Here is a 27,144-nt window from a genome sequence, read left to right on the forward strand (position 1 = left end):
CCGAGACTGCACTGTCTCCAAACCCCCACAGCCCCTGGTCCAGCTAGGGCTGCTCTGCCCGGAGGGGAGCTGTGAGCTACCCCAGCCCTGTCCTGGCACGACGCTCAGAGGCTCTGGGCCAGGCATTCCACAGGGCTCAGTGCGCCCAGAGGCTGCGCTGTCTGCAGGCGGCGCCTCACCCGGAGGCTCGGTGCCAGTGCTCTTGGCCTGGATGAAGCCGTCGATGTCAGCGTCTATGCTGCAACCTTCCAGCGTCAGCCGCACTTCCTCGTAGAGCTGGGGCGGGAGAGAGCAGAGGCTGCAGCCCGATGCCCGCTCTGCCCCTCTGCGGGTCTGAACTCTGGCCGGCGGCCCCCACCCCACCGGCCTCCTCACAGGCCTTTGTGCACAGCTCGGGGTCTTTGATCCTGAGGAGTCACAGCCCTGGCTGACAGCTTCGTTTCCTGAACACCTTCTGTGCGCAAGGCCTTGTGCAAGGGACGTAACTCACACCTGTCCTCTGAAGTAGACACCTTTTTCCATTGGATGGAGGAGGAAACTCAGAGAGGGAGAGTGACTGGCCCAAGGTCACAGAGCGAGAATGCAGCACAGCCAGGCCTTGGGGCCAACGAGAGTCGGTCCTGAGCTCATGCCTTCCACCCCGAGGAGGCAAGGAGGGGGCAGGGGGCAAAAACAGCAAAATCAACCCCCCAGCCCTGGGCAGGAGCATCAGGCAGGAAACACAGCAGGCACGGGGGCCGGGGCTGCCTGGGAAAGCCTGCTCTGGGCTTCCTCAGCAGTGCTCAGGACCCCTGGTGGGGGCGGCCGCTCTCTGCTGGGGAGGACCCACCCAGTAGGTCGGGCTCAGTAAGGGGAACCAGCACACCCTGGAGATGTGGGGAGCAGAGGGAGGACTGCGCCTGCCTCCTGCAAACACCAGGCCTAGAGCAGAGCAGCCAGCGTCCTCCGGCCTCTGCCAACCCCTGAGAGCTGTGTCCACCTCCCCTCCCAGCCCCGGCAGAGGGAGCAGAGGAGGAGACGGCAGATGCCAGGGGAACCATAGAGTCGCCGTCTTCGAGGCAGAGACACCGTGGCCCTGTGTGGTACTGAGCTCCTGTCCTGGGGTTCTGGGGGTGAAGGCTGAGCTGCTGAGGCCTGAGACCCCTGAGGCCAGGCTCGGACCACAGAGGACCAGGTGCTTGTTGACTGGCTCAGATGGACCTCGGCATGTTGTCGCCTGGAGGCTGCCCTCCGTCACCCCACCCCAAGGCCCTCAGCCCCTACCTCATCGTCCTTGACGCACTGCATGGAGAGCTGGTTGCTGTGTACCCAAAGGGCGTTGCGGAGAATGGTCAGCCGGTCAAACTCTTGCAGCTGGAAGGCCTGGGGGAGTGGGAGCAGGTGAGCATTGGGAGGAGGGGCCGCAGGGCCAGGCCAGGCCAGGCTGGGCCCCACTCACAGCTCAGCTGGAGCTGACCAGGCTGGCGCCCTCTGCTGGAAGCCCAATCCAGAGGCGAGAGCGCCCTGGGGTCCCTATCCCCACTCTGGACCAGCCCTGAGGCTGCAGGAAGGTGGAGCTGCTGGGGTGGGGTGGGGGGGTCCCTGCCCCAGTCTCCCTTGAGGCCACACCACACTGAAGCAGAGGGGTAGTGAGAGGAACCCTGGACGGGAGTCCTGAGCCTTGTTCCCCAGGCCCTGGCCATTGGCAGTGCCCAGAGAGGCTGTGGGTTTTGTCCAAGTCTCAGTTTTGGCTTCAACAAAAAGGGTGGAAGATTGCCTGCCTGCAATGAAGGGGCCCAGGACTGAGGCCAGGCGGAAGCACCCAGGCCAGGGCCCTGCCCAGAGCCTGTGAGCAGGAGGCTGAATGAGTGAGTTACCATACCTTTCCCCACTGCCTCGCGTGGGCCCGGTGAAGCGGCTCAAGCAGGGATGGGTGTCTCCCACTTCCTGGCTGGGGAAAGCGAGGCTCCACGTGGGCCACTCACCTCACAGGTAGTCCGGTGCTCCTGCTCCCACTCGGCCCTCACCTTCTCCAGCTGCGCAATGCTCTGCCTGTACACCCGCTCTGCAAGTGCAGGCAGCCTCAGGGAGGGCCCAGACATGAGCTCCTCCACCCTGTGCTCCTTCAGGGTCCCCTTCTGGAGGCCGCCTCCCCGTGGGACCTGCCCTGGCAGCTGGCGGGACCTCTTCTGAACACATTGCCAGGGCCACCCATGCTGGTACCGCTCCCCCACTGTGCTCTGAGCTGCTCGAGGGCTGGAGTGGAGCCTCATATATGCAAGTCCAGAGTCCCGGCCTCTGGCCATCTCTGGGCACCCCACCTCACTTTCCAGAAGGGAAACTGAGGCACAGGGAGAGCAGCTAGGCGCTGGAGGAGGGGTGGAGGGGTGGAGTCCTGCAGGCTTGGGTCACAACTTGTGCCCAGATCTCTGGAGTCACCTGTCCCCCAACCAAGAGAGTAGCTGGGTCCCGGGAGAGGCAGAGCACGAGGGAGAAGCCTTCCCAGGGGAAGGGAGGAGGGTGGGCTCTGGGTCTGGTGAGTGGGGCACCAGCAGGGACAAGGCTGTTGGTAGGATTTGGGCATGAAGTGAAGGACAGAGGCCCACAGAAGTCTGTGTGCACACGTGCATGTGCCCGAGTTAAGAGTGTGTGTGCACGTGCATGTAGGATGGGATGAGTGGCTCTGTGTCCTGGGGCTGTGCCCGTGCGTGTGGCTCTGAAGCCCGAAGGCCTGGGTCCAAACGCAGTCCCCACCACTTACTGGCTGTAACCTTGGGCAAGTACTGGACCTTTTAGTGCCTCTGTTTTCTCATCTGTTAAGAAAGGGAATCATAACAGCAGCCACCTCAGAGGGCAGCTGTGAGGACTGAACACGTGAAGCACTGAGAATGGCCAGCGAATGGGAGCGCATAGCGTTTAACTTTGATTTCAGGCATCTGGACTGAGGGTGCCGCGCCTGCGACTGTGCAGCCAGGTGGAGTGTGTGTGTGTCCCCAGGATAAGGAGGTGTGTGTGGGGAGGATCGCCCATCCTCTGCCTGGTCAGACGAGGCAGTCTGGGCCCACGTACCTGCCTCGGCGGCTGAGTCCCTGCACTGCTTGGCTTTGTTCTGGCTCTGAGGAAACAGGGGGAGCAATGCTGAGCCCCTGCCCCAGGAGCCAGGGCCCACCCCAGCCGCTCGGAAGTGACTATCACGCCCTCCCCGGCCACCCTGGAGGGGACACTCAGGAGCCAACTGTGGGCAGATGCTATCATCCACCAGCAACCTCCCCCTATAAAGGACCACAGGCTGGCTGGCTGCATGGAAAGGGAGTGAAGACAGGAAGCCCAGCCCAGGAGGAGGCCCATGGAGGAGGCCCATGAACATGGAGAGTGAGACCTCAACCCACAGGAGAGATGTGACCGCTGCTCAGGCCCCTGGCTGGGACTTGGGCTCTGGCCCCTGACTGACCCCAGCTCACCCTTGGGACACTTCCCTCTCTGAGCCTCAGCCTTCCTGTCTGTGCAATGGGTAACATGTTTTCTGGGCCCTGGGAGCTCTGACACCCCCTCTCTGGCCTGGGGCCACAGCATCAGGAGCATGGGCTCTAGACCCCCTGAGTTGGGGTCCCTTCTCTGCTGCTTCCTGGCTCTGAGATCCTAGACAAGTCACTTCCTGTGAGCCTCAGTTTCCTCTCTGTGACATGGGCCTGCTGAGCCCTTCTCCCAGGTTGTGTGAGGGCTGGGTCTGCTCTCATCGCCCCATGAGCCTCAGTGGGCCTGCTCCGAGCAATGGGCCCCTGAGTGCCGCCTGACGGTGTCAAAGGGGATCCAGCGGACCTACCTGCCCAGGCCCTGAGACTCTGTCTTGGAAACCCGTTTCACAGAAGGGGAGACTGGGGGCCAGAGAGGGCTGAGCAGCTAGCGTGTCCCAGATACAGACCTTGCCTGGGGTGTCTACTGCACGCCTCTCCCACCGCCCCCAGCCCTGGCCACGCCCCCACACGTCCCGGCGGCCCAGCGCACCTTCTCCACCTGCTTCTGGTGGCCGTTGGCGCTAATACGCTCGAAGGTCTGCTCGGCGTCGTCCGCGTCCCGGCACTTCTGCTCGTATGTCTTCTTGGACTGGGGGTGCGGAGGGACGTGACTTGGGGGCTGCACAGCGCTGCTCTGTTGTACCCGGGAGTGAAGCTCCCTGAGCCCCGCCTCCCCTTTTCCCTGGTGGGGGCTGTGGGTGGAGTGGGAGCATCCTCACCAGGGACAGGGATCTGGGAGTCCGGAAGGAGATGGAGAAGGCGTGGGGGCTGCTGGCAGTCCTGCTCCCAGGCCCTCGCGACCGAGGAGGGCGGGGCCTGCCCAGGGCTCCGCCTCCTAGGCACGCGCTCCTCGGCGATGCCACGCCCCTGGCCACGCCCCAGCCACGCCGGCCCCTCCTTGGAGCCCCTCCCGCTTCCTGCCCAATGTCTTGCAGGATCCAGCTCAGGGGTCCCTCCTTCCTCCACCCTGGAGTCCCCAGCTGGCTTCATCTGTCCAGTCACGAGCTCCCCAAGGGACGGGCCAGGGCCCATCCTCACGGGCCATGACGCCCAGCGCAGGCCCAAGCGCCCCGCAGGCCGGTGCGCGCCACAGGGCAGAGGCCGAGGCCAGCCTGTTCCAAATGCCCCGCCCGGTGCCACGGCCCAGGATCGCACCCTGAGCCCTGCGCTGCGCCCCCTGGCGCTCACCTCCATGGCCTTCTTGTAGAGGGACAGCTTGCTCTTCTGGACCCGGTCCATGACGGCCTCATACTGCAGGGGACACGAGGTTCTGAGCCGAGGGCCGCGGCCTCGGGACGCTCCCCTAGGCCAAGAGGACGGGGTGTCCCTGGGATGAGGCACAGCACCTCTCCTGGCTCTGGAGAGGGGTGACAGGCTGCCCTCCCTCCCCCAGAGCCTGCTGCTTCACAGCGACCCTCACCACGGAAGGCGACAGAGAAGCCCAAGGCATGGGTGTGCTGTGAGGTCCTTGCTGCAGACCTTGCCAGAGCTTGGTCTACAGCTGAGGAGTCCCCACCGCCACACACGTGCGCACACAGTCCTTCATCCTGCGTCACCGAGCCTCTGCAGGCACGGCAGTCGCTCGCACGTGTCTGCACACTCTTGACACACGCATGCAGAGTTCCACACGAACTCGGAGGCACACAGGCCCCCATCCCCAGCTGCCCACACGCATGCTCACCGGCCTTCCTGTGCATGCCCACAGACGCCACTCACAAGTCTACTCACAGTCACCCACACGCAACCACAGGCCACATGCGGGCACAGTGGCCGCTGGGCCCCTGTGCCAAGGGCTTCCTCTTCTGATAGAGAAGGAAACACAGCCAGGACAGAGAGACTGGGTTATGAGGCAGGAGGAGAGCTGAGCCAGTTTGTGCCTGGGGTCTCAGGGGAGGGGTTCTGTGCCAGCTGGGAGACCAGCGAGGCACGAGCATGCACGCGCGCACGCACACACACACACACACACCCCAAAACACCCAAGTGCACAGGGCTGGACGAGGACACATGCTCGCAGCCCTATGCAGGGGAGGACGGGCACGTGCATACACTCCTGTGAGCATGTGTCCTTGCTCTGCAGTGCGAGCACACACACACACACACACACACACAGGCTCAGACACGCATGTTACACACTACAACACAGCGCTCTGCCTGCGGAGCCCTGGCCACCTGGAGAAGGAGTGCTCTGTCCAAAACAGCTTGCAGCCACTGCAGCTCCTCTGACCACAGGAGGGCCCAAAATAGCCTGGTCGGGGTCCCTCCGTCACAGCAAGCTCTCTGCAGGCTCTGCCGGCAGGTCCCAGCTCAGAGAGTGTGCCTGCTCCAGCATCTCAAGCCTGGACTGGCTTCTGGGGACCCACTGTCTACTCAGAACCCCATATTTAGAATCTGGAAAGCCCAGCTGGTGGATGGGCAGGTGGTGTGGGCAACCCCTTTCCATTTCTGCCAGCAGAGCCGCTAACCAGAGCTGCAGCCCTGTCCATGAAGACTGAGGGGCGCATGGCTTGGGCTGAGCTCCCAGCACTTGGGAGGTAGACATATGTGTCCCATCGTGAGAGGGAAACTGAGGCACAGAGATGGGAAGTGGCTGGCCAAGGACACCCAGCCCAGCCAGGCCCCAGCCTCAGGTACAGCTTCTTCCCCTTCCAGGCTCAGTTGTGACTTTCCATTTTCAGTTTTACAATGATCCTTTGTCTCCAAGCAAGCAGCGGGTCTGTGTGCTGCCCTCCCACCCTATGCCGGGCACCACCCTCATCACTAAGGCCCTGAGAGGCCGAGCCCCCATCCCCACAGGCCCAAGCCCAGCCTCCAGGCCAGCCTGCGTCCTGCCTGCCCTCCAGGGAACCCATCCCCAACCCCAGCCCTGCAGCTTCCCTGACAAGGATCTGCCAGCCTCTGCTTACACACCTCCCATGATGGGGACCTCACTTCCACACAGCCACTCTGTCTCAGGATAGCCATGCCCTACGTATGGGTGAGAAGTACCTTCGGATGCTAAGCAATGCCACACAACTCCCCCACCCCTGTCTGTGTCTGACTCCTCCGCCTTGGGCAGTCCTGCAGGGTGACTGGCTGCAAGTCTTTCTCCAGGACAATCAGCCCTGCTCCTTGGACTCAAGCCAGTTTCCAGCGATCCCCTACAACTCAGACTGCCTTGGCTGGACACCCCCAAGTTGCCACAGACTCTCCGTAGTCTGCAGTAGTAGGATATTCCCAGGCGTGAGGCAGCTTGGCGGGAAGGACCCTCCATGGGGCCCTGGGACTGGGAGCTGGTCTTGGTGCCAGCGGCCAGGCCTCTGCCCTCCCCACCCACTTCAGATCACCCTCAAGCCCCAAAGCCTGGGGTACTGTCCCACCTCCATCTCCCTGCCACCCTCCACTGGCTCTGCGGGGAGGGTCAGCCCCCCACCCGCACAGCAACTGAGAGGCTGGCGATGGGCAGTTGCTCCCCTGCCCCCTGCCCCCACCTCACCTTCTTCCTCTGCTCCTTCTGTCTCTCCCGAAACTCCTCGAGACTCCGCAGCTCCTCGCGCAGGGTCAGGGCCAGCTGGATGTGTGAGCTGCCCACATTCTCCATTTCTGGGGGCAGAGCATGGACACTGGTCCCCAGTATCAGACCTGATGGGCCTCAGCCAGCCACAACCCACCTGTCTGGCCCAGCGCAGCGCCAGCCCAACACCTCATTTTCTGTTCCCCCAAACCCTCCACCAGCCTCAATGCCCCTAAAGATCCTATCACCCCAGGGTAGGGTACTTACGCTGCTTCAAGGAGTCAAAGGAGGCCCTCAGGGAGCTGCAAAACAGACAGGTCCAGGTCAGGAGGAGGAGAGCACAGTGGGAACCTGAAGTCCAGGCTGGCCCAGGGGGGACTTTTATTTTGGTGGGAAGACCCTGGGTCACTCTAGAACCAAGGGACCCTTTAGCCAGATGGTGACCATACACTGGGGCCCCAAACTGTGATTTCTGGAAGGCAAAGCTCTCCGCAAATTAAAGCAATCAAACTCCCGCAATGTGGTAGAAGAAGAAATTACCAATGCCCACGCCCCCCCCATCTGTGCTCCTGGCTGCATTCTTAGAGAAGAGGGGGCTGTCTTTAGGACCCTCCCCCCTCCCCTGAACCCACAGTCGCAGCCCTCTTTCCTCTGCAGGTACCAAATGGCCCCAGGGTGAGGCTGCAGGGGAGAGGACAGTGTTCAGATGGGCTCTCAGCAGGTGGCCCAGGGGATGTTTGCAGGGGCTGGATGGCCGTAGGAGAGGTTAGCAGGGCAGGGCACCGGAGGTGAGAGGTGGGCACTGTCTGCCAGGGAGGAAGGGAGGGAGGGAAGGCCCAGCACCGGGCATGGAAGGGAATGATGGGCAGGGGCGAGGGCTGCCGAATGAGCACATAAAACACAGGACACCAGTGCAATGTGAATCTCAGATGAACGAGCACTTTTTGAGTTTAGTATGCCCCTTGTCGTATTTAAATCGTATTTTTATTTTTTATTTTTTTATTTTTTTGAGACGGAGTCTCGGTCTGTCACCAGGCTGGAGTGCAATGGCACCATCTCAGCTCACTGCAATCCCCGCCTCGAGGGTATAAGCAGTTCTCCTGCCTCAGCCTCCCGAGTAGCTGAGACTACAGGTGCCCACCACCACACCCAGCTAATTTTTGTATTTTTAGTAGAGACGGGGTTTCACCATATTGGCCAGGATGGTTTGAATCTCCTGACCTCGTGATCCTCCCGCCTCAGCCTCCGACAGTGCTGGGATTACAGGTGTGAGCCACAGCGCCCGGCCTAAAACCTACTTTTTTTTTTTCCTCTTGTAACTGCCATTTATCATATATATTGTATATACAGATCAAATACATTTTGGTCATTTACATTTTATGGTTTCTTTATTATTTTATTTATTTTTTAAATAATTTATTTATTTTACTTTAGGTGCATACTATATATCTGGCATTTCTCCCCATGTTATCCCTCCCCACCCTCCCCTCCCTTCCCACCCGCCATTGTCTCTACAGCCAAGACAATCCTAAGCAAAAAGAACAAAGCCGGAGGCATCACACTGCCAGACCTACTTTTGTTTTTAAAGAATTCGCTGTTTATCTGAAATTCACATTCACCTGGGCATCCAGTATTTTATCTGGCTCTCCCTGCAGCTTCTCTGTGGAGCAGCTTGCCCGCCCCCGGCAGCCATATGGCCTCATGACTCCCACCAGACAGCCCTGGGTGGCGAAGGCAGCGCACCAGGCAGGCTTCTCAGGGGGCTTCTCCTCTCGATAGACACCTGGGGAAGCAGAGGCCAAGGAGGAGCAGCAACCTGGCAGGAGCCCAGGGGGTCCAGGCCTGAGGGAGCTCTGTGGGGGCCAGGCCCCTCACCCTAAACTCGTGGATCCCAAAGTGAGGTCCACAGGCCAGCAGCAGCAGCATCCGCGGAGCCTGTTAGAAATACAGATTCTCAGGCTTCTCCCCGTGCTCCTGAGGCTGAGGCTTCGAGGTGTGGCCCGGCCCCAAGCGCTGCTGATGCCCATCCAGACGTGAGACCTGCTGGCCTGAGAGATGAGACCTCACAACTCTGCCAGCCCTTCATTACCCCATTGCACAGATGAGAAGCCAAGGGTCAGAGGGATGAAGATGCTGCACCGTGGCCACCCTGCGGAAGGAGGCGGAACCCAGGGAGAGGAAGGAGGAGGGTGGCAGTGTGGTGACCCCACCTTCCCTTGTGGGGCTCAGGACTGACCCCTCACCAGCCGTGACACCTCCAATCCCTCTGCTTCCTGTCAGTGCACCCCTCGGCTCAGTGCCCCCCATTCACAGAGGCCTCCAGGAGCAGCGTGGTGCCCCGTGCCCCCAGCCAGCCCTCACGCACGCCACCCTCGGTCCCCCCTCCTTCATGACACAGCATCCCCAGACTTACTGCCCGGCCCTCACCTTTGGGGTCTCACATCTGACAGATACCTGAAATTCAGCTGTCCAAAACCAGACTCAGCACCTGCCCTACAAAGCTCTCCTCCTGCCGGGCTCCCCACTCAGCAAAGATTCCCCTGTCCACCAGCTGTACACACCAGAAACCCAGGAGTCACCCCCAGCTCTGTCCCTTCCCTTCCTTGCCGCCACCTTCTATTTTATCTCGTAAATCACGTGCCTGTCCCATGCTCGCTGCCACCACACTGCAGCCCCTGCCTCCTACCTTCACCTCCCACCTGTCAGCCCTGCTCTCTGCCCTCCCCCTGTTCCTTCCAGGTGCCAGGTTCCATCTTGCCTCAGGGCCTTTGCACATGAACATCTCCGTTGCAGCGTCTTTGCCTGGCATCCTCTCCTGTCCTTTCTGAGCACTGATGTCACCGTGGGCTAACCCAGTCCATGTCTGCACCCACTAAACCACGAGCCCTTGAGGACAGGGGCAATGCCTGGCTCTCCTCCTCCTTGTCCCCAGGCTCATAGCCTAGACTTTCTCAACCCCAAAGCCACCTATGGGCCACCCTGGCCCATGGTCTCAGGCTGGGGGGTACTGTAAGGAATCACAGGTTCTGGGTGCTGCTGGCCCTTTACCCAGCCCTCCACCTGGAAGCTGGGAGCCTGCCTGAACCCACAGCACTGCCAGGTGGATGTTCAGCCTCTGTCCCCGCCCTAGGACAGTCTTGACAGTGACAGTCAGTGTTCGCCTTGAACTCGCGTTTGCCCCCATGACCTGGCTGGGCTTTGGGGGCTGCATAGATACTGGTGCTGCCTCTGCCTGAGGCAGGGCACCTGGGCAGGCTCTGGCCCCTCCAGGGCCCCTCTGCTGTCCCCTGGGCTGCAGGCCTTCCTGCTGCAGGTCCCCTGTCCCCACTGCTGGAACCATCAGGCTATCCTAGTTCTGCTCACACAACAAGGCCCAGGACACTCACTCCTTCTCCCTTTCTTGGGCCCAGACTTTCAAGGAGGCAGCCTCGGCTCTGTGCATGAGGGAGGAGCCCAGCTTTGCCCCAGAGCTCCCAAGGTGAACGGCCTTGAGCTCTGATCTTTCAGAGGATTTGGGAGCCCCCGTAAAGTTGTTCTCTGCCCTATGAAATTCCCACTTCCTCCCCCGCCCCCCTACTGTGCCCCCCTCGCCCCCCGCCACCACTGCACAGAGAAACTGTCAAGATGTCCCTGAGCGCCTCTACTGTGTCTCGATCACATGTCAAGGACAGGGTCCCTGCATAGGCCTCTACCTCCTGCCATCTGTCTCCAGTGCCTTCACGTGTAACTTATCCCATTGTCCTTTTTGGCTGGGCTCTCAGGAAGCTCAGTCTGAAATTCTGTGCTCAAACACAGTCTAGATTTCCAGTGTGTTTCCTGCTCTGTCTCCACTGCAGCCTGCCCGGCAGCTGACAGGAGTAGCCCTCTCGATTCCCTGTGCTGAGGCTGTGCCCACAGTGAGCCAGCGTCAGGGGACACCTGACAGGAGCAGGGCCCAGCTCGCTCTCACCAATATCCTCAGCGAAGTCATCATTCTCTCTGAGTTCAGAGGAAGAGACACCATGAAAAAAATCTCTCTGACAGGAAAACCACAGCATTTTTGGTTTGCGACAAGTGGGGGTGAGGCAGGGACGTGAGGATTCAAACTTGCACCCCTTGGTGGCTGCCCTGCTCACCAGTAACCACAGAGGGGCTACAGGAAGCTCGCTCAGCCCTGCCTGCCTCAATTTTCCTTTGTCTTCTGAAACCCTGCCCTGTGCAGCTTCGGGGGGCATATGGCACCCCCAGCACCTTACCTGAGACAGGAGGAGCAACAGGGGGTGGGGGCGACAGCTTTCTGGGGGAGGTGGCATTTCAGGCAGGACTTGAGGGATGGGTGGGGCTGGGCAGGGGAGGAACAGGGAACAGGCAGGAGCAAAGGCCCAGAGGCTAGAAGGGAGTCAGGCGCAATCTCTGCAGGGCTGGACACGTGATGTTAGCAGTATCGGTAAGCCCCCTGCTAATACCAGCTGGTTCTGTTTGTTTGCTTGTTTGTTTTTGAGACGAAGTCTCACTCTGCAGCCCAGTGGAGCGATCTGGGTTCACTGCAACCCCCGCCTCCTGGGTTGAAGCGATTCTTCTGTTTCAGCCTCCTGAGTAGCTGGGACTACAGGCTCACGCCACCATGCCCAGCTAATTTTTGTATTTTTGATAGAGATGGGGTTTCACCATGTTGCTCAGGCTGATCTTGAACTCATGACCTCAGGTCGGCCTCCCAAAGTGCTCGGATTACAGGTGTGAGGCACCTCGCCCGGCCTAATGCTGTCTTTAAAAGGCGCTGAAAGCACTGGTGGGGATCCCTAGAGTTTGGGGACTGGGTCTCACTTGTCCATCCTCCATTGCCACTGCCACATGGATATTTGCTGAGTTAACATGTGAAGGAGGTACATGTCAAAAATCACCTAAGATGTAACTTTCAGGGGCCTGAGCCTTCAGGCCTGAGGGTTGCTCCTGGCTGGTTTGAGGTCAGGGGATGTGCAGAAATGCAGCACCTTCAGGCAGCGGGGCTGGGGACTCCGGCCAGTTCCACCCTCAGTGCTGACTAGGCTATTTATGGGGCCACGTAACCACCTGGCTTTTGTCCTCGTTCTGCACCCTGTCCCCAGCCTTCCCATCCCCCCAGCCCATGCCTGTTCTTTAAGGGGTATCCTACAGATCTGGGGGGCAACTGGGGCCTCAGGGAAGCCAGGGGCTTCATGTCCTCAGGGATGGGCCACCAGCCCCACGCTGAGCAGCCAGGCCACCTTTCCTGAGGGCCAACATACACACCCCCAGAAGTCCAAGATGAGGAACAAGTCCCCGGCCACTGCTCATACTTTCCCACCAAAAGCCCTTCAGGTTGGCATGGGAAGAGGTAACCTGGTCTAAGCCAAGACTGTAACAGTGAGGCAAGGCAGGGTGTCTGGGAGGGCTTCCTGGAAGAGGTGGGGCATAAGAGGGCTCTGATGCAATGGACTAGGAAGGAGAAGGAAGTCACCCTCAGTGTGCTGGACTCCGTCTAAGGAATGGCAAAGCCTTTTATTTTGTTTTATTTTAAATTAATGAATCCTCCCGATGCATCCAGGGCATGACACATAGTAGGTCCTCAATTAAATAGTGACTAAATGGATGGAGGGTGGATGCTTGGCCTACACTGGAAAGAACAGCTGCATGGTCTCAGCATCACTGCTTCATGCCACGTGGGTCAACAGCAACACTTTCGGAGCCCCACTGTGTGCAGTGACCCAGCCCTGTGCAGCAGGTGAGCGGGGGTGGGCTCAACTCCCCTCCTCCACCAGTCCCTTCCCTCTCCCCGTCCCAGGAGGCCCCCCAGTCCACTGCAGCGGCTCTTCCCTGCTCCTCTGGCCGCCCAGCCTGACGGGGAGCTCAGGCTCTGCAGCTTTCTCCTGTGCCACTTCCCTGCCTGCCCTGGGAAGCTCTGTGTCTGGGTTGGCTGAGCCTCGGGGCCTGGTACTCCTCACCGCAGCTCAGTTCCCCCGGCAGGCACAAGGCCAGCTCTGACAGCGCTCCCAGCACTGGTCTGCGGCTCCCCTTCCAGGGACTCCCAGCCTCTAGCTGCCTAGGGGGTTTTCCCAAGAGCCTGTGGTTCTGGGCCAGGGAGGGGCTGGGTCCCAAAGGAAATGGTCTAGGCTGCCAGGTCAGGCCTCTCAGCCCCAGACTGAGCAGGGGACTACAACCAATCTGATGTCTGGAGGGCTGGAGCTGCGGGGGGCTATAGGGCCTGTGGGGCCTGCTCCTTGTGACTGCCCAGAACACCTCTCCAAGTGACCAACCCCTTCCACAGGTACAGACCCTGGATTCAGACAGGGAGGACCATCCGGGGCCACACAGGGGATTTGCCCCACCTGGCCTCGCATAACCACGGTGCACTGGGGGCTGCCCAGAGCCTCCACCCGGCCCCTTCCGAGTTACACAAATGGAGCAAGATGTTGCCCACCCACTCCTTCCCGCAGCCCACCCTGCTCCCCACCCCCTCTGCATTCTCCCCGTGGGTAGCTTCTCCTTCCTTGCTGTAAATCCCCTGTGACTCACAACCCCCTGAGCCTGCGTCACACACACTCCAGTCTGGCTCCTGTCGTGCCTTGCCACGGGCTGTCCTCTCCCCCTCTCCTGAGTCTCTGAGTTCTCCCCATGAGGTACCCTCTTTCTGGGAAAGTACTCTTACAGCTGGCCTGGAGGCTGGGCGGGGCTCCCCCAGTCATGCTGCCAGGCCCGCACAGCCGCCCCTCCCCTGCCTGAGAGCTCTGGGCACTGCTTCCTGCAGAAGGCACCTCCCCACGGATGCCCATTCACTCCTCACCATGTCCTGAGCCCTCCTCTGTGCCCAGCCTGCACCCGGCCCTCAGCGCTTCCCTTGGGAGGCCCTCAGAGTTGATCTGCACAGCAGCTCACTGGAGTGGGAGATGAGAAACCAACTTGGAGAGGCTAAGCGACTTGCCCACAGACCACAGATCCCAGTGGCTGGGCCGGGACCAGAGCTCCGAGGGATCCTTAGAGCGCTCGTCCTCCCAGGGCTGTGTACACACTTTCTGGCCTCACACACACAACCTTCCGGCATTGCACGTGGATCTCCCCGGCTCACGCCATGTGGAAGCCTTCCTGCGATCGCTCCTGGCTAGAAGCAGGAGCCACCAGGTGCCCAGTGTCTTTAAGGGACCTTCAGAGTATGGCACATTCAGTCCCTCTCCCGGGGAGCAGGCAGGAGGGGAAGGGGGTCCGCAGCAGCTGCAGGTCAGGCCTCAGGGCCCCTCAGCAGGGCGACTCTGCAGAGCCCTTTCAAGAACTTGGAGGCCAGCAGTCTGTCTGCCCCTCGGCCTGGCTCTGTCCTCACCCAGGGGGCAGTCTGGGCCTTCTCAGAGCAGCCCCTGCACGCCACTGTTACGGTGGCTCTGTCCTGACCTCAGCCTCCTCTCCTCCTCTCTCTTCCAGCCTCAGCGGTCTGCGCGCAGAGACGTGCAGGGCTGGAGACCCCCTGCTTCATCAGAGCCATTCCCCTGATGGCCTCCCCTACAGCCAGGCCTCAGCTAAGTCCCCGGGGCCCACTTCCTCCTTTGAGGAGGGCTGCGTGATTATCCCATCACTGATGAAGAAATGGAGGCACGGCGTGTGTCAGCAGCAGCCCATGGCCAGACAACTGCAGGGTAAGGAGCTGGCGTTGAACCTGGGTGTGTCCCCTCCCGGCCCCGGCCCTGGCTACATGTCCATCCTTGAAGCCCAGGCTGAGCCAGTGCTGCAGGGGGCTTGCCTGCCAGTGGAGAAGCCTGTCACCTGCCCCTCAGGACTTCAGTGGAGGCCACCCAGGCTGGTGCAGGCTGCGATGCAAATGACAGAGGATGGATGGCATCCTGCCTCCCCTGCCCAGACCCTTTCCAGCACTCAGACCCTCGGGTTTTCTCCCACACAGAACCTGGCCTTACTCTGAATACCCAATAACCCAGTACCAAGGAGGGGTCCCAGTGCCTCCTGAGCAATCCGAACCTTCCCTGGTTCTGCCCAGCCTGCCCCATGCCAGGAAGCCCTAAACCTCCTCTCAAGGCCCAGAAACTGCCAGCAGAGGAGAGGAGTGAGCCCAGGGCCCAGGAGCTCTTACTTGATCTCCGTCTGGCCGCCTGCCTTCCGTGCGATCTGCACCAGCTCCTTCCCGTACCGCTCCTCCGCCTGGGCCCTGCACAGACAGCGCATTTGAAACTCATCAGTGACTTGCCCCCTTGCGGGAGGCCCAGGTTTGAGGGAACACAGGAGAGTCGTACTCCTGACTTTTTAAAGCAGGGATGTTCTGACAGGGCTGGGCTGGGCTGGGGGCCCAGGCCACTGCCGGAGGAGCCAGGTGGAGGGCACCTGCCTCCTGCCCTGCGTTCCCCGTGGCCTGCCTGGCAGCTCACCTCTGCCTCAGCAGCTCCTCCATGTCCTTGCACATCTTCCTGCCATCCAGCAGCCGCTGCAACAGCACCTCGTAGCCTGTGTGGGCTGTGAAGTCCCTGCACTGCGACACAGGACAGAAGGACGCATGAGGGCCACGGCCACGGCACTAGGCACAGCCCTGGGGGCCCTCCTACCACCTTCGTGAACAGCCTCTCCTGCCTCCATCTCCCCTGCTCAGGGCAAGCTCTTGGGATTCCAGACCTGGCCTCACGAAGGAAGGCACACAGGAGGTCCCCTCACATCTGCAGAGGCCACAGGTGCATAAGTGAGCCCCACCCAGCTGACAGGGCCGGGGGTGCCTGGCCTGGCATCAGAGCTCGAAGGCTGGGACACATTAGCATGAAAGCGATGGGAAGGGCCACCCATAAGTCCCCCGATGACAGCCAGCCCCGAAATTCACTCAGTCATGGTGCCACCTTCCCAATATCCCTAACTCAGCTAAGTGGGGAAACTGAGGTGCAGAGGGGTGACATTCGACCTCATCCAGAGTAGCCCAGCTGGAAGGTGGCTGGCCTGGCCTTGAACCCCAGGCTGTCTGGCGCGAGTCCCTGCCTCTCACCCCAGCACTGTGCAGTCTCCGTGACCATCACGGCAACTGCAGTTTCTTGGGCACCAGTCATATGCCAGACGCTGTGCTGGGCTCTCTGTGGGCTCCAGAACCCCTCACACAGATCCAGGGAGGTGGGCAGGGAGGGTGACTTCCGTCAAGGCCAGAGCACACACAAGCACACCTCACATTCACCTCTGGACTTAGGTGGGGTGGGGGCCTCAGAGAACTCTCCAGGGACAGCTACCCTCTGCTGCCTGGCACTTGCCCAGCTCGCCCTGGCGATCATTCCTGGCCCACGCAATCTCCTTCCTCCCCATGCGGTAAATTTCAGGCGTGTGTCTGAGCCGCCGGTGTGGGAAGATGGATGTGGGAAGTTGGGGAGGGAGGTTGTCTTTAAGGACTATGAGGGAACGAGGTCTCCCAGGACATCCCCAGGCCTGGGGTCCCAAAGCCAGGCTCCCCCTCAACTCCCTCAGCTCTCCCAGGCCCTGCGCGCAGGCCTACTCCAGGGGAGCTCGAGGGGCGCTGGGGGAGGCAGCGCTTTTGCCACCAACTTCACCTGATGTGTCAGGGCGGGCCTGCCACTCCGCTCCTAGTCTGTCTTCCTTTCTATCCCTGAAGACCCCCAAAGCCTCAGGGACTGGGGAAGAAGAGCCAGCTCCCCTGACCACACACTCACCCTCCAAGGTCACACACTCCAAGGTCACACACACACAGCACTCCAGGGTCACACACACTTCACTCGACTCAGGCAAAGCCTGGTGCTCCTTCCCCTGACCTATGTCTCCCCTCAAATGCCACCTTAGGGGTGTGTGGAGAGCAGGGGTGGAGTCCAAATCAAGGAGAGCTCTCTGCAGGAAGAGCCATTTGAGTCAGGTGTTGGAGGGAGAAGGTATTCTCCAAGGTCTAAGGAGAATCAGAAGTAGCAGCGAGGGGTAGCAATGGCGTAAATTGTCCTAACAGGCGCCGCCCCCCACCGACTCCAGCCCACCCTCAGCAGACTCAGAAGGGTGGACTCTCCTGGCCTGTAGGACACTTAGGACCCCAAGCTCCTACCCTCTCTGTAAGCATCCCTAGAAATTCCTGAGGAGAGCTTGGCCCAGGCTCAGCTGTCCACAGAGCAACAAGCAAGTGTCTGGCCTGGAAGACCCCCCAGTCTCAGGTCAGGCATCCACCCCCATATCCAAGCTGGTGTCACTGGGCTGGCCTGGCCCAGGCTTCCATTTCCGTGGCTTTGGCGGCAGCTGCTTCAAGCCAGCAGGCCTCCCCTTCCCACCCCGCAGCCTCTGCCCTGGCTCCAGACCCTCAGGTCAGAGCTCGTGGCAGCTGGGAAGAAGAGCAAATCTGGAGCCTCAGCCTCCTGCCTCTGCCCGGGAGGTCATGCTGAGCGGGACACCAGCATTCAGGTCAGAATGCCACAGACCGCCCCCAGAACTGGGAAGCACCTTGTGCAGCTCCCCTCGCTCTTGGGGAAACTGAGGCCAGAGAAGGAAATGGCTTGCCTGAGGCTGCAGAGTCAGGATGAGAATCTAACTCTCAGGGGACCTGTCATTCCTTCCTGACACCTGTGGGAGAGGCCACCTGGAGCCCAGCCCATCCCCAGCCCTGACATCAAGGGAACCCTTCTTCTGTCCCTACAGAGGCCCCCAGAGTGGAAAGAGATGCAAACAGAACCTACGTTGGCCATTCCGGAGGCGTCAGGAGGCAGCAAGAGGCCCTGCAGGCTGTGTCCCCCGTGCTCAAGTCCCCAGAGGCTGCAGGCTCTAGGATCCCACCTGGTCCCCCGCTCAGAGCTTCAGGCTGCTGGCAGGAGTTGTGGCCGAGTGAGCTACTGTCACAAGGACCAGGCTGTTCCGAGGAAGTGACTGACACTCCAGGGGCTGCTCATGATGCCTCCCAGCCCTGCATCCTTTCCCCCAAGCTGCGCCCTCCTCCTTCACCCCCACCCCCGCCACCTCCTCAAGAGCATGGGTCTGACTCAGTGCTCTGAGCTGGGAGAGTCAGGCTCAGGATGCTGTAAAGGAAATGAATGAACCAATCATCCCATAAATTAATCAGTCTTGTGGGTCCGCCCAGCACCAGTGTCACCCCCAGGGGGCCTACCCTAGCTGTCCCCCACTCTTCTTCCCTCCCTCTTCCCTCCCCCGTCCGCCCTCTGTCACCTGATGCTGCCTGTGGCCCTGGCCGTTGTGAATCTCTGTTTATCAAGTCCACTTGCCACACACGGCACCAGGAGCAGCATGGCGTTATCTTCCTGACCACAATGCCGATCCCGGGAGGGAACAATGGGGACGGGAGGCCCAAACAGGGAAAGAGACTGCCCAAAGCCACTCAGTGGGTGAAGGGCAGAATTTGGGATCTGAACCCAGGTAAACCTGTCCCCAAAGCCGTATACCCATATCAGCCATTCAGTAAACAGCCCAGGAACCATATTCTATTTTGGAACACCCAAATATTATTTGAAAAAAGAACTCTTGAAAATGATTACTCAAATTCTCCCCACCTCCAATCAAAGCTGTATTTTGGGGTATAATTCGGTTACTGTGGATTCAGAGGCTAGCCAGGTGCCCAGGCTGGGTCAGAGGAGCACTGCCCTGGAAAGCCAGTGAACACCCAGTGGCCACGGCCCAGCCACGTGGCACCCAGGACAACCCCTCCTGGACTAGGGGTGCCAAGTGGGGAGCAGGCACTGTCCCTTCCTCTGGGAGGCTCACTCGAACCAAATGTGGGATCCAGCCCTTATTGTCCGTGGTGTGTGGTCATCGGCTCCAGGCTGCAGCCCAGAACTCCAGGAGGAGGCTCCCGGAGGAAACATATTCCTGCCTCCGCCTCGAGGCAGTGCCGCAAAGGCCTGGGTGCCCTGTTCTGTCCAGGGACAGCCCACCAGCTTCATTCTCTGGCGGGTGTTGGTGAGCCATGGCGAGGCCTGTGAGCTGGCCAGGGCCCCTCCGCGCCCCACTGGTTCAGTGGAGCAGCAACCTCAGAACCTACCGCCACTTCCCCCTTTTCCTGCCCATAACCTCTTGATGGCTGCAGGGGTGAGACCACAGACACCAGGGCCTAAAGCAAGTCGTTTTACCTGTCAGGACCTGGTTTCCTCACTGGGGAAGCGGGGACAGGAGGCTAACCCCTTTTTCGGGCCCTGATAGCCCACCCCTCTAGGGCACAGTGCCGCCTGTGTGGGCTGCAGGTCAGAGAGGACACTCGGGCCTGTTTGAGAGTCTGGGAAAGGTCTAACCGACTTGATGTGGGTTCACACCTGCCATGACCCTGGCCCTTCTCAGCTCGTTTCCTTCTCTGTGAAAATGGGCTCATAGTGTCACCACATAGAGGTGACCTGAGAAGCAAGTGAAATCGTACACACAGGGGTGAACAGTGGACTCAGGATTGGGGCTCGCCACAAGGTGGATACTGGGCTAAGGATGACGACTCCCATTTCACAGATGAGGAAAAGGCAACCCAGAGAGGCTACCCAACCTGCCCAGGGACCTGCAGGGCACAGCCTGGATATAACCCAGAGAGCCCGAGCCGCGATCTTGGCTGTTAACCTCCCATTACTTCCCCTCTCTGCAAGCCCCACACTCAGGGCCTGTCACCCAGCGACAGTTCAGCGAACAGCAGCTCCCTGAGCCCTCCCACCTGCCTGCCACCTCCCCCGCCAGACACAGCCTTCCTCAGTGGGGGCCAGGCTGGAAGAAATGAGTCACTTCGTCACCTCCCTCGCCCTACACACCTTCCTCCACCAGAGGGTTGGTTTAAAGGGGAGCAAAACCTTTTTCTAATGCTCCCTTGACTGGCACTGCAGAATACAGCATCTATCGAAGGACAGCCAAGCCTCCAACCTTGGAGGGAGATGCCTGGGTTTTCATCCCAGTTCCCATCTGCTATGTCCAAGAATTGGCACTGAAATCTTACCTGGGAACCAACTGGGGGCCGTGGAAGGTAGCCAGAAAGAGCTGCCTGGTCACTCTGTCCATTAGAACAGCCTGACAGGGAGAGAGGGTCCCCAAGCAGAAGCTGTGTGGAGCAGACTGCTGGGTGCAGCGGGAGGGGTCGGAAGTGGAAGGGTGTAGGGAATGGAGTGGTCAGGGACTCCAGGGGGCATGGTCACCAAAGAACGTGCCCAGGTGCCAGGGAAAGAAAGAGCTGATCTGTGTGCGTTCGCTGTCACCAGTTACAACAGTACCAGGGCAGTGAGGTATTTCTTCCCACTACAGTAACGACCCCATGCCCCACCCCACCCATGGAGACCCCAGAGGCAGCTGGCAGTGGGGTGTGGGTATCCCAAGGCCAGGGAGGAAACCGACCCTGTTCTCTTTTCCCCATCAGAGGTTTCCAGTGAAAGTCGGGGGACTGGGGTGCTTTGAATGGAATGATAGAGTGACGTTGTGATACAAGGTTGGACTGGATTGGGGTACACCTGAAGATGACTGGAAAAGCTCCAGTGTGGACCCATGGGTGGGGAAGCAAGACCTAGCAGAGGCCTTGAAGGTAGAGGAAAGAAAAGTGTCTGCCTGCCCGCTACCAAGTTCAAAACCACCTTGTAAAAGGCTTCCCAGTCTTGTTGAAAATCTTTCTAATGGCTGACACGTTCTTGGGTTGATAGGTTCTTCCCTTTCTGAAAACCTTTTAAAAAGATCATCTTTTATTGGTGGGTGAAGAAACGGAATAGGGAGTGTAGATTCCCTGCCTGTCATCTCAGAGGCCTCGGGAGCCACGGCCGGCTGTGTCGGATGACAGTCGTGGAGCCACGTGTGCTGCTGCTGGCTTCCCTCACACCAGCAGGGACTTCTGCAGCCGGGATAGCTGACACTGTGGGTTTGCTAACACCTAGTTTCCTGAAAACCTGGGGTAGGAAGGGCCAAGCTCCATGGAGGCAGAGGGGGGTCTTTCATGTTCCCCACTGGATCCTGGCACCCGGTGCCTGCACACAGCCCTGCTCACAGACACGCTGTGAAGGGCTGGAGAAGTGCCTCGGTGAGGCCCTCTAGAGGACAAGGCTCTATGACTGCTGGTTCCTGAGGTGCCCTATGGAGGGGACCAGATCGTCTGCTTGCAGATTCAGTGACCCATTCCACAGCACCTTTAAAGAAGCCAGACAAACTGGTCCCCTCTACTTCTTATAACAGTCCTCTGAGGCAGGTATTATCATCCCCATTGTATAGATAGGGAAACTGAGGCATGGGAAGGATAAGTCAATGGGTAGCAGCCAGGCTCCTTCCACTGCCCTACAGTCAGTACCTCACAATGGGACTCCTCTCCACCATTACTGGTTGGCAAATTGAGGCAGGCAAAGGACCAAACACTCAGGTACAATTTGGATGGATGGATGGATGGATGGATGGGGGCATGGATGGATGGATGGGTGGATGGAAGGATGGATAAATGGGTGGGTGGGTGGGTGGATGGGTAGATGGGTGGGTGGATGGGTGGACTGCTGGATGGGTGGACAAATGGAGGGATAGGTAGATGGGTGAATGGATGGATGGGTAGATTGGTGAATGGGTGGATGAATGGAGGGATGGGCACATGGGTGGATGGGTAGATGGGTGGGTGGAGGGATGGATGGATGGATGGATGGATGGATGGATGGATGGATGAGTGGGTAAGTGGATGGATGGATGTATGGGTAGACTGGTGAATGGGTGGATGAATGGAGGGATGGGTGGATGGGTGGATGGGTAGATGGGTGAGTGGGTGGATGGGTGGATGGGTAGATGGGTGGGTGGAGGGATAGATGGATGGATGGATGGATGGATGAGTGGGTAAGTGGATGGATGGATGGATGGATGGGTAGATTGGTGAATGGGTGGATGAATTGAGGGATGAGTGGATGGGTGGATGGGTAGATGGGTGAGTGGGTGGATGGGTGGACAGGTAGATGAGTGAGTGGGTGGGTGGATGGATGGATGGCCAGAGCCCTCAGTAAACAAGGCAGTTGCTTACCCAGAGAATCTGGGAGGAGGTGATGGGAGGGAAGGGAGTGTTCCAAGCCAAAGCTGTGGAGAAACTGCTGAGGAACAGTCTCACCGGCAGATCTCTGGGAGGTGATCAGGAGCAGAGGGAGCATTAGAGGCTGGAATTTCCCAAACCAGGCCAGGACTCATGGGGGCAGAGACAGGGAGGCCAACTCCAGATCAATGCGAGGAAGGGCTTCCCAGGAGCCTGAGCGGCGGCACGTATAGAAAGAGGGCGGGGTGCTTTGACAGGTAAGGAGTGCCCATCACTGTGGTCTAAGCAGATTAGGTTCCACAGAGAGGACTCAAGCCTCTGCTGGCCTGTTAAACTAGGGACTTGGTGTCTAGGAGCCCCTAACCCAAGTACTGTGGGGGTCTGTGTGTAGGCAGATAAATATGGGATGAGGATGACTTACAGCTTTCTGAGATGGCCCAGGGTAAGTGTTGAACAGAGAGGGTCAAGAAGGCAAAGACAAACTTTTGGTTTTTAGAGAACAAATACACACTAATGTTGTCAGATGAGCTGCTCCGTGTTCACCTGGGTCAACTGGACCTTGAGATTAGAAATGAGTTTCCAGAGTGCCACAGCTCTCTGCCGAGTCCCAGTCTGATGGCCTGTGCCGGGCCTTACAGGGCCCCTCACCTGAGCAGCCCAGCTGGCCGGGCCCCCCAGATGCCTGGGCTGGGCTCCATTGTGCTGGAATTTCCCAAACCAGGCCAGGACTCATGGGGGCATAGACAGGGAGACCAACTCCAGGTCAATGCAAGGAAGGGCTTCCCAGGAGCCTGAGTGGCGGCACGTATGGAAAGAGGGCGGGGTCAGGCCCGGGGCTGACAGGGGCCCCATCAGCGCCCTGTGAGCTTCCAGGGACTCCCAGGGGTCCCACTGAGTGGGCAACACAAGCCCTGGACAAGGCCACACTGCACATGAGCTTGGCACCTGCCCTCAGCAACACTGACCACGAGGTAGCTACTGCCTGTCAAGAGGATGAAGAAGGTGAGGATGAGAGAGGTGACTCTCTCTAATGCTGTGGGGCATCTGGCTTTTGACCAATGTCTTCCTGGCTTGAAAACTTTGTTCTTTTAGATAGGCCTTCTCAATGATGAGGCAGGGAAGGTCCCACTACCTCCGTTCCCCTGCCCACTTCCCCTCCTGCGCTTTCATGGGGCCAGCACGGTTCCCACTTCTTTCTCCTGGGTCATGAAACCAAAACATGCAGAAAAGTGAGAGAGGGCCGGGGCAGGGGCTCACACCTGAAGTCCCAGCACTGTGGGAGGCTGAGGCGTGTGAATCACTTGAGCTGAGGAGTTTGAGACCAGCCTGGCCAACGTGGTAAAACCCTGTCTCTACTAAAAATATAAAATTAGCCAGGCATGGTGGTGGGCACCTGTAATCCCAGCTACTCGGGAGGCTGAGGCGGGAGAATTGTTAAACCCGGGAGGCAGAGGTTGCAGTGAGCTGAGATTGCACCACTGCACTCCAGCCTGGGTGACAGATGAAGACTCTGTCTCAAAAAAAAAAAAAAAAAAAAAAAGGCACGTTTAAAAATTTTAACAGATACCCTCCAGAAAGATTATATCAATTTAGATTCCCACCAGCAGTGTATGAAATGTGCATTTCTTTTTTTTCTTTTTTGAGACAAAGTCTCACTCTGTTGCCCAGACTGGAGTGCAGTGGCGTGATCTCAGCTCACTGCAACCTCTGCCTCTGGGGTTCAAATGATTCTCGTGCCTCAGCCTCCTGAGTAGCTAGGATTACAGGCACCCATCACCACGCCCAGCTAATTTTTGTATTTTAGTAGAGACAAACTTTCACCATGTTGGCCAGGCTGGTCTCAAACTCCTGACCCCTGGTGATCCACCCGCCTCGGCCTCTCAAAGTGCTGGGATTACAGGCGTGAGCCACCACACCCGGCCTGAAACGTGCATTTCTTTATATCCTTGTCGACACTTCTGGCAACAAAAGAAAAAGTGGACACGCTGAATTCATCAAAATGAAAAACTTTTGTGCATCAAAAGACAATATCAAAGGAGGGAAAATGTGGCATATACACACCATGAAATACTATGGAGCCATCAAAAACGACGAGTTCCTGTCCTTTGTAGGGACATGGATGAACCTGGAAACCATCATTCTCAGCAAACTGACACAAGAACAGAAAATCAAACACTGCATGTTCTCACTCATAGGCAGGTGTTGAACAATGAGAACACATGGACACAGGGAGGGGAGCATCACACACTGGGGTCTGTAGGGGGAAATAGGGGAGGGATAGTGGAGGGTGGGGAGTTGGGGAGAGATAGCATGGGGAGAAATGCCAGATATAGGTGATGGGAAGGAAGGCAGCAAACCACATTGCCATGTGTGTACCTACGCAACAATCTTACATGTTCTTCACATGTACCCCAAAACCTAAAATGCAATAAAAATAAAATAAAATAAAATAGAGTGAAAAGACTCCAGAATTGACCGGGTGCGGTGGCTCACACTCTGGGTGACAGAGTGAGACCCTGTCTCAAAAGAAAAAGAAAAGAAAAGTGAGAGAGGAGGCAAGGAGCAAACAGCAGGCGGCCAGAGGTAGAGGGAGCCACGCCCCTCGGGCTCGGCTGCCTGGAAGCCCAGTGCTGGCGCTGCTCCTGTGCAAGCCTGCCTCAAGGCAGCAGGGACAGGTGTGGGGAGACGGAACAGGTGTCTGTAAAGGTGGCCTGAGGCCAGACAGAGGAGAGCCAAGTCACGCAGAGTAAGGGGCAGGACCTTCCCAGGAGGTCACAGGAAACAGGGCCAGGTTCCAGGTGCAGGGGAAGGGATTGAGTGGGTGGGGTGCCTGGTGGGGCTCTCGGGCATGACCCCCTCCGATCCTCAGGAAACCCCGCCAAGTCAGTACTGTGCTGTCACTGTCCCATGTTATAGGCAGGCGAGGAACTGAGGCTAACAGTGACTGGCCCAGCTCACACAGCTCTGTACCACTCCTGCCAAGCTGATTTGGCAGTCAGGGGCTCACTAGGATCCAGCAGTGGGCGAGGAAGATGGCAGTGGCTGAGGGCAAAGGCAAGTGAGGAAGGGAGGCCGGGGGCCCTTGGGAGTGACTGACACAGGGGAGGATGGAGCTGAGCCACCCCAGACACCGAGCCCTGGAGGAGACGCTGACCCTGTAGCCAACCAGGAAGGGTCCAGCTGTCTTCACAGGAAGAGCAGGGCTCCCTGCTGCATGGGCTCCCTGTCTGTGAGTGACCAGCCAGGTGGTGATGCAGGCACTGTCCTGGCACATCCCCGTCCCAAGCATTGCCCTCCTGCACCACCTATGCCTGCAGGGAGGTCCCAGGGGAGCAAGGCCCGCCGCTAGTGCAGGCAGTGGGGCATGGTTAGGGCTCAGGCACTGGTTCCAGTTCTGGTTCTGGCCAGTCCCACACAGTCTGCACGAGCCACAAACCTCCTGAGCGCAGACTCCTCCTCTGTGAGACCAGGACCAGCGCATCACCCGCTGCCAGGGGCTCTGAGGACTAAGAGGACAACACCCGCAGGAGCCTCACACCGGGCACCTGGCACTTGCTGGGCTCCTGGAAGGGCAGCCGAGAGGATTAGTGCCTGTGACCTCAGAGGAGCCCCGGGAAGGGGCGTTGACAAGGAGAACTGGGTTTGATCCTAGCTGGGACACTTCTCTAGGCTAGTGGCTCCCACTCTCTGGCCTCCATTTTGTCATCTGTAAATTAGGCAGAATACCTGGCCCCCTAAGCCCTTATAGGGCTGTTATGCTTTGCGGCTGTGAATTGCTGCAGGTGTGACGGCTGGCAGGCTCCCCTGGGCTTGGGGCTTGCTCAAGAGACAGAAGGCCGGGCGTGGCGGCTCACGCCTATAATCCAAGCACTTTGGAGGCCAAGGCGGGCGGATCACCTGAGGTCAGGAGTTCAAGACCAGCCTGACCAACATGGTGAAACCCTGTCTTTAAAATAAAAATTAAAAAAGAAAAGAAAAGAAAAAAGAGGCAGAGATGGGCCCCCAGAGCTTCAGGGGAGCCCCGCTCCTATGCCCATGCCCTTCCCTGAAGGCAGGGACAGACCCAGGCAGCCTCTGGAGGCCCTTGGGCCCCCTCTGCCGGCCTCAGCAGGTCCTGGGCCGGGAAGCTGAGCCTGGGGGCCTCCCACGCCTGGAGCTGATTGGACTCTGCACCTGCCGGGGTGTGCAGGGCTGCTTATCCTTGCTCGGCCATTAACATGCGTTTCTGCACTCTCCATCCTCTAACCACCAAAGTGGGTTTAATACTACGATGCTTACTGACAAAGAACCAGAGGCTCAGAGAGGTGAGGGCTCCCCAGGACACCTGGGAGTGTAGTAGGATCAAAGCGGGCCGCTGGGCTCTAGGGCCAGAGTGACAGACAAAGGTGATGCCCACCAAGTAAAGGTTTCTGCGTGGGAGCCTGGGAAATTGCTCTGCTCTGCCCAGTGCAGCCAGTGTGCATGTCGCCCAGGGCCACGCTGTGGAAAAGCAGGGCTCCAAGTAGAGTCAGATGCTCCCCTGCCCTGAGGCCGGGGGAGCTGGGCTGTGTGAGGAGGTTCTCTGGGACCCTTCATTGTTTAACGTTTCACTCAGCCTGCACAGAGGCAGGCCTCAACAAGACTACGTGGTGGCTCACGCCTGTAACCCCAGCACTCTGGGAGGCCAAGGCGGGGGGATCACTTGGCCTATCCCAAGTAATAGGCCAATAGAAGCCCAGCCTGGCCAACATGGTGAAACCCCATCTCTACTAAAAATACAAAATTAGCCAGGTGTGATGGCGCACGCCTGTAATCCCAGCTACTCGGGAGGCTGAGGCAGGAGAATTGCTTGAGCTCAGGAGACAGAGTTTGCAGTGAGCTAAGATCAGGTCACTGCACTCCATCCTGGGCAACAGAGCAAGACTCTGTCTCAAAAAACAAACAAACAAACAAGACTGCCAGACCCTGAGTGAAAGCTCCTTCCCTTGAGGACTGGGAGTTATCTGAGGACTGGGATGAAATTCCCACAGCTTCATAGCAGCTCCTGCTCTGACCCTAGACCCAGGCTCAGCCGCTGGTCTTCCCCTGTCCCTGGCACCAGCCACACCTGTTTCTTTGGTTCCAGGGTCAATTTCCATCCTGTTCTGCATCAGAGTGAGAATCCTTACAGATACCCTCAAACACCCCACCCACTCACTGTGCTTCCTGTTCTGTGCAGACGTCACACCTGGCTGTGTTTAGTATTCACTGCAGCTCCAGGGCACCAATTCTGACTTCCA

The 27,144-nt window shown here is 58.8% G+C and overlaps 1 protein-coding gene across 5 annotated transcripts in view; it reads right to left on the bottom strand.

Moving 5' to 3' along the window:
- Positions 1-27,144, bottom strand: part of PSTPIP1 (proline-serine-threonine phosphatase interacting protein 1) — a 42,284-nt gene that overhangs the window by 4,746 nt on the left and 10,394 nt on the right. For 2 of the 5 annotated variants that reach the window (XM_012457688.3, XM_012457686.3), the window contains exons 2-11: positions 15,345-15,445; positions 15,053-15,127; positions 7,252-7,286; positions 6,967-7,073; positions 4,683-4,745; positions 3,985-4,083; positions 3,049-3,094; positions 1,965-2,044; positions 1,264-1,362; positions 180-276 (exon numbers count right to left, since the gene is read on the bottom strand). In XM_012457688.3, the coding sequence (XP_012313111.1) occupies positions 180-276; positions 1,264-1,362; positions 1,965-2,044; positions 3,049-3,094; positions 3,985-4,083; positions 4,683-4,745; positions 6,967-7,073; positions 7,252-7,286; positions 15,053-15,127; positions 15,345-15,445 (802 nt within the window). Of the gene's footprint in view, positions 1-179; positions 277-1,263; positions 1,363-1,964; positions 2,045-3,048; positions 3,095-3,984; positions 4,084-4,682; positions 4,746-6,966; positions 7,074-7,251; positions 7,287-8,603; positions 9,302-15,052; positions 15,128-15,344; positions 15,446-17,612; positions 17,658-27,144 lie in introns of those variants that run through there. The other 3 variants (XM_012457689.2, XM_012457690.3, XM_012457691.3) reach the window with 3 other exon arrangements.

The sequence above is a fragment of the Aotus nancymaae genome, unplaced genomic scaffold (genome assembly GCF_030222135.1).
Source record: "Aotus nancymaae isolate 86718 unplaced genomic scaffold, 86718_ANA_hifiasm-v0.15.2.pri h1tg000003l, whole genome shotgun sequence".
NCBI classification, from domain to species: Eukaryota; Metazoa; Chordata; class Mammalia; order Primates; family Aotidae; genus Aotus; species Aotus nancymaae.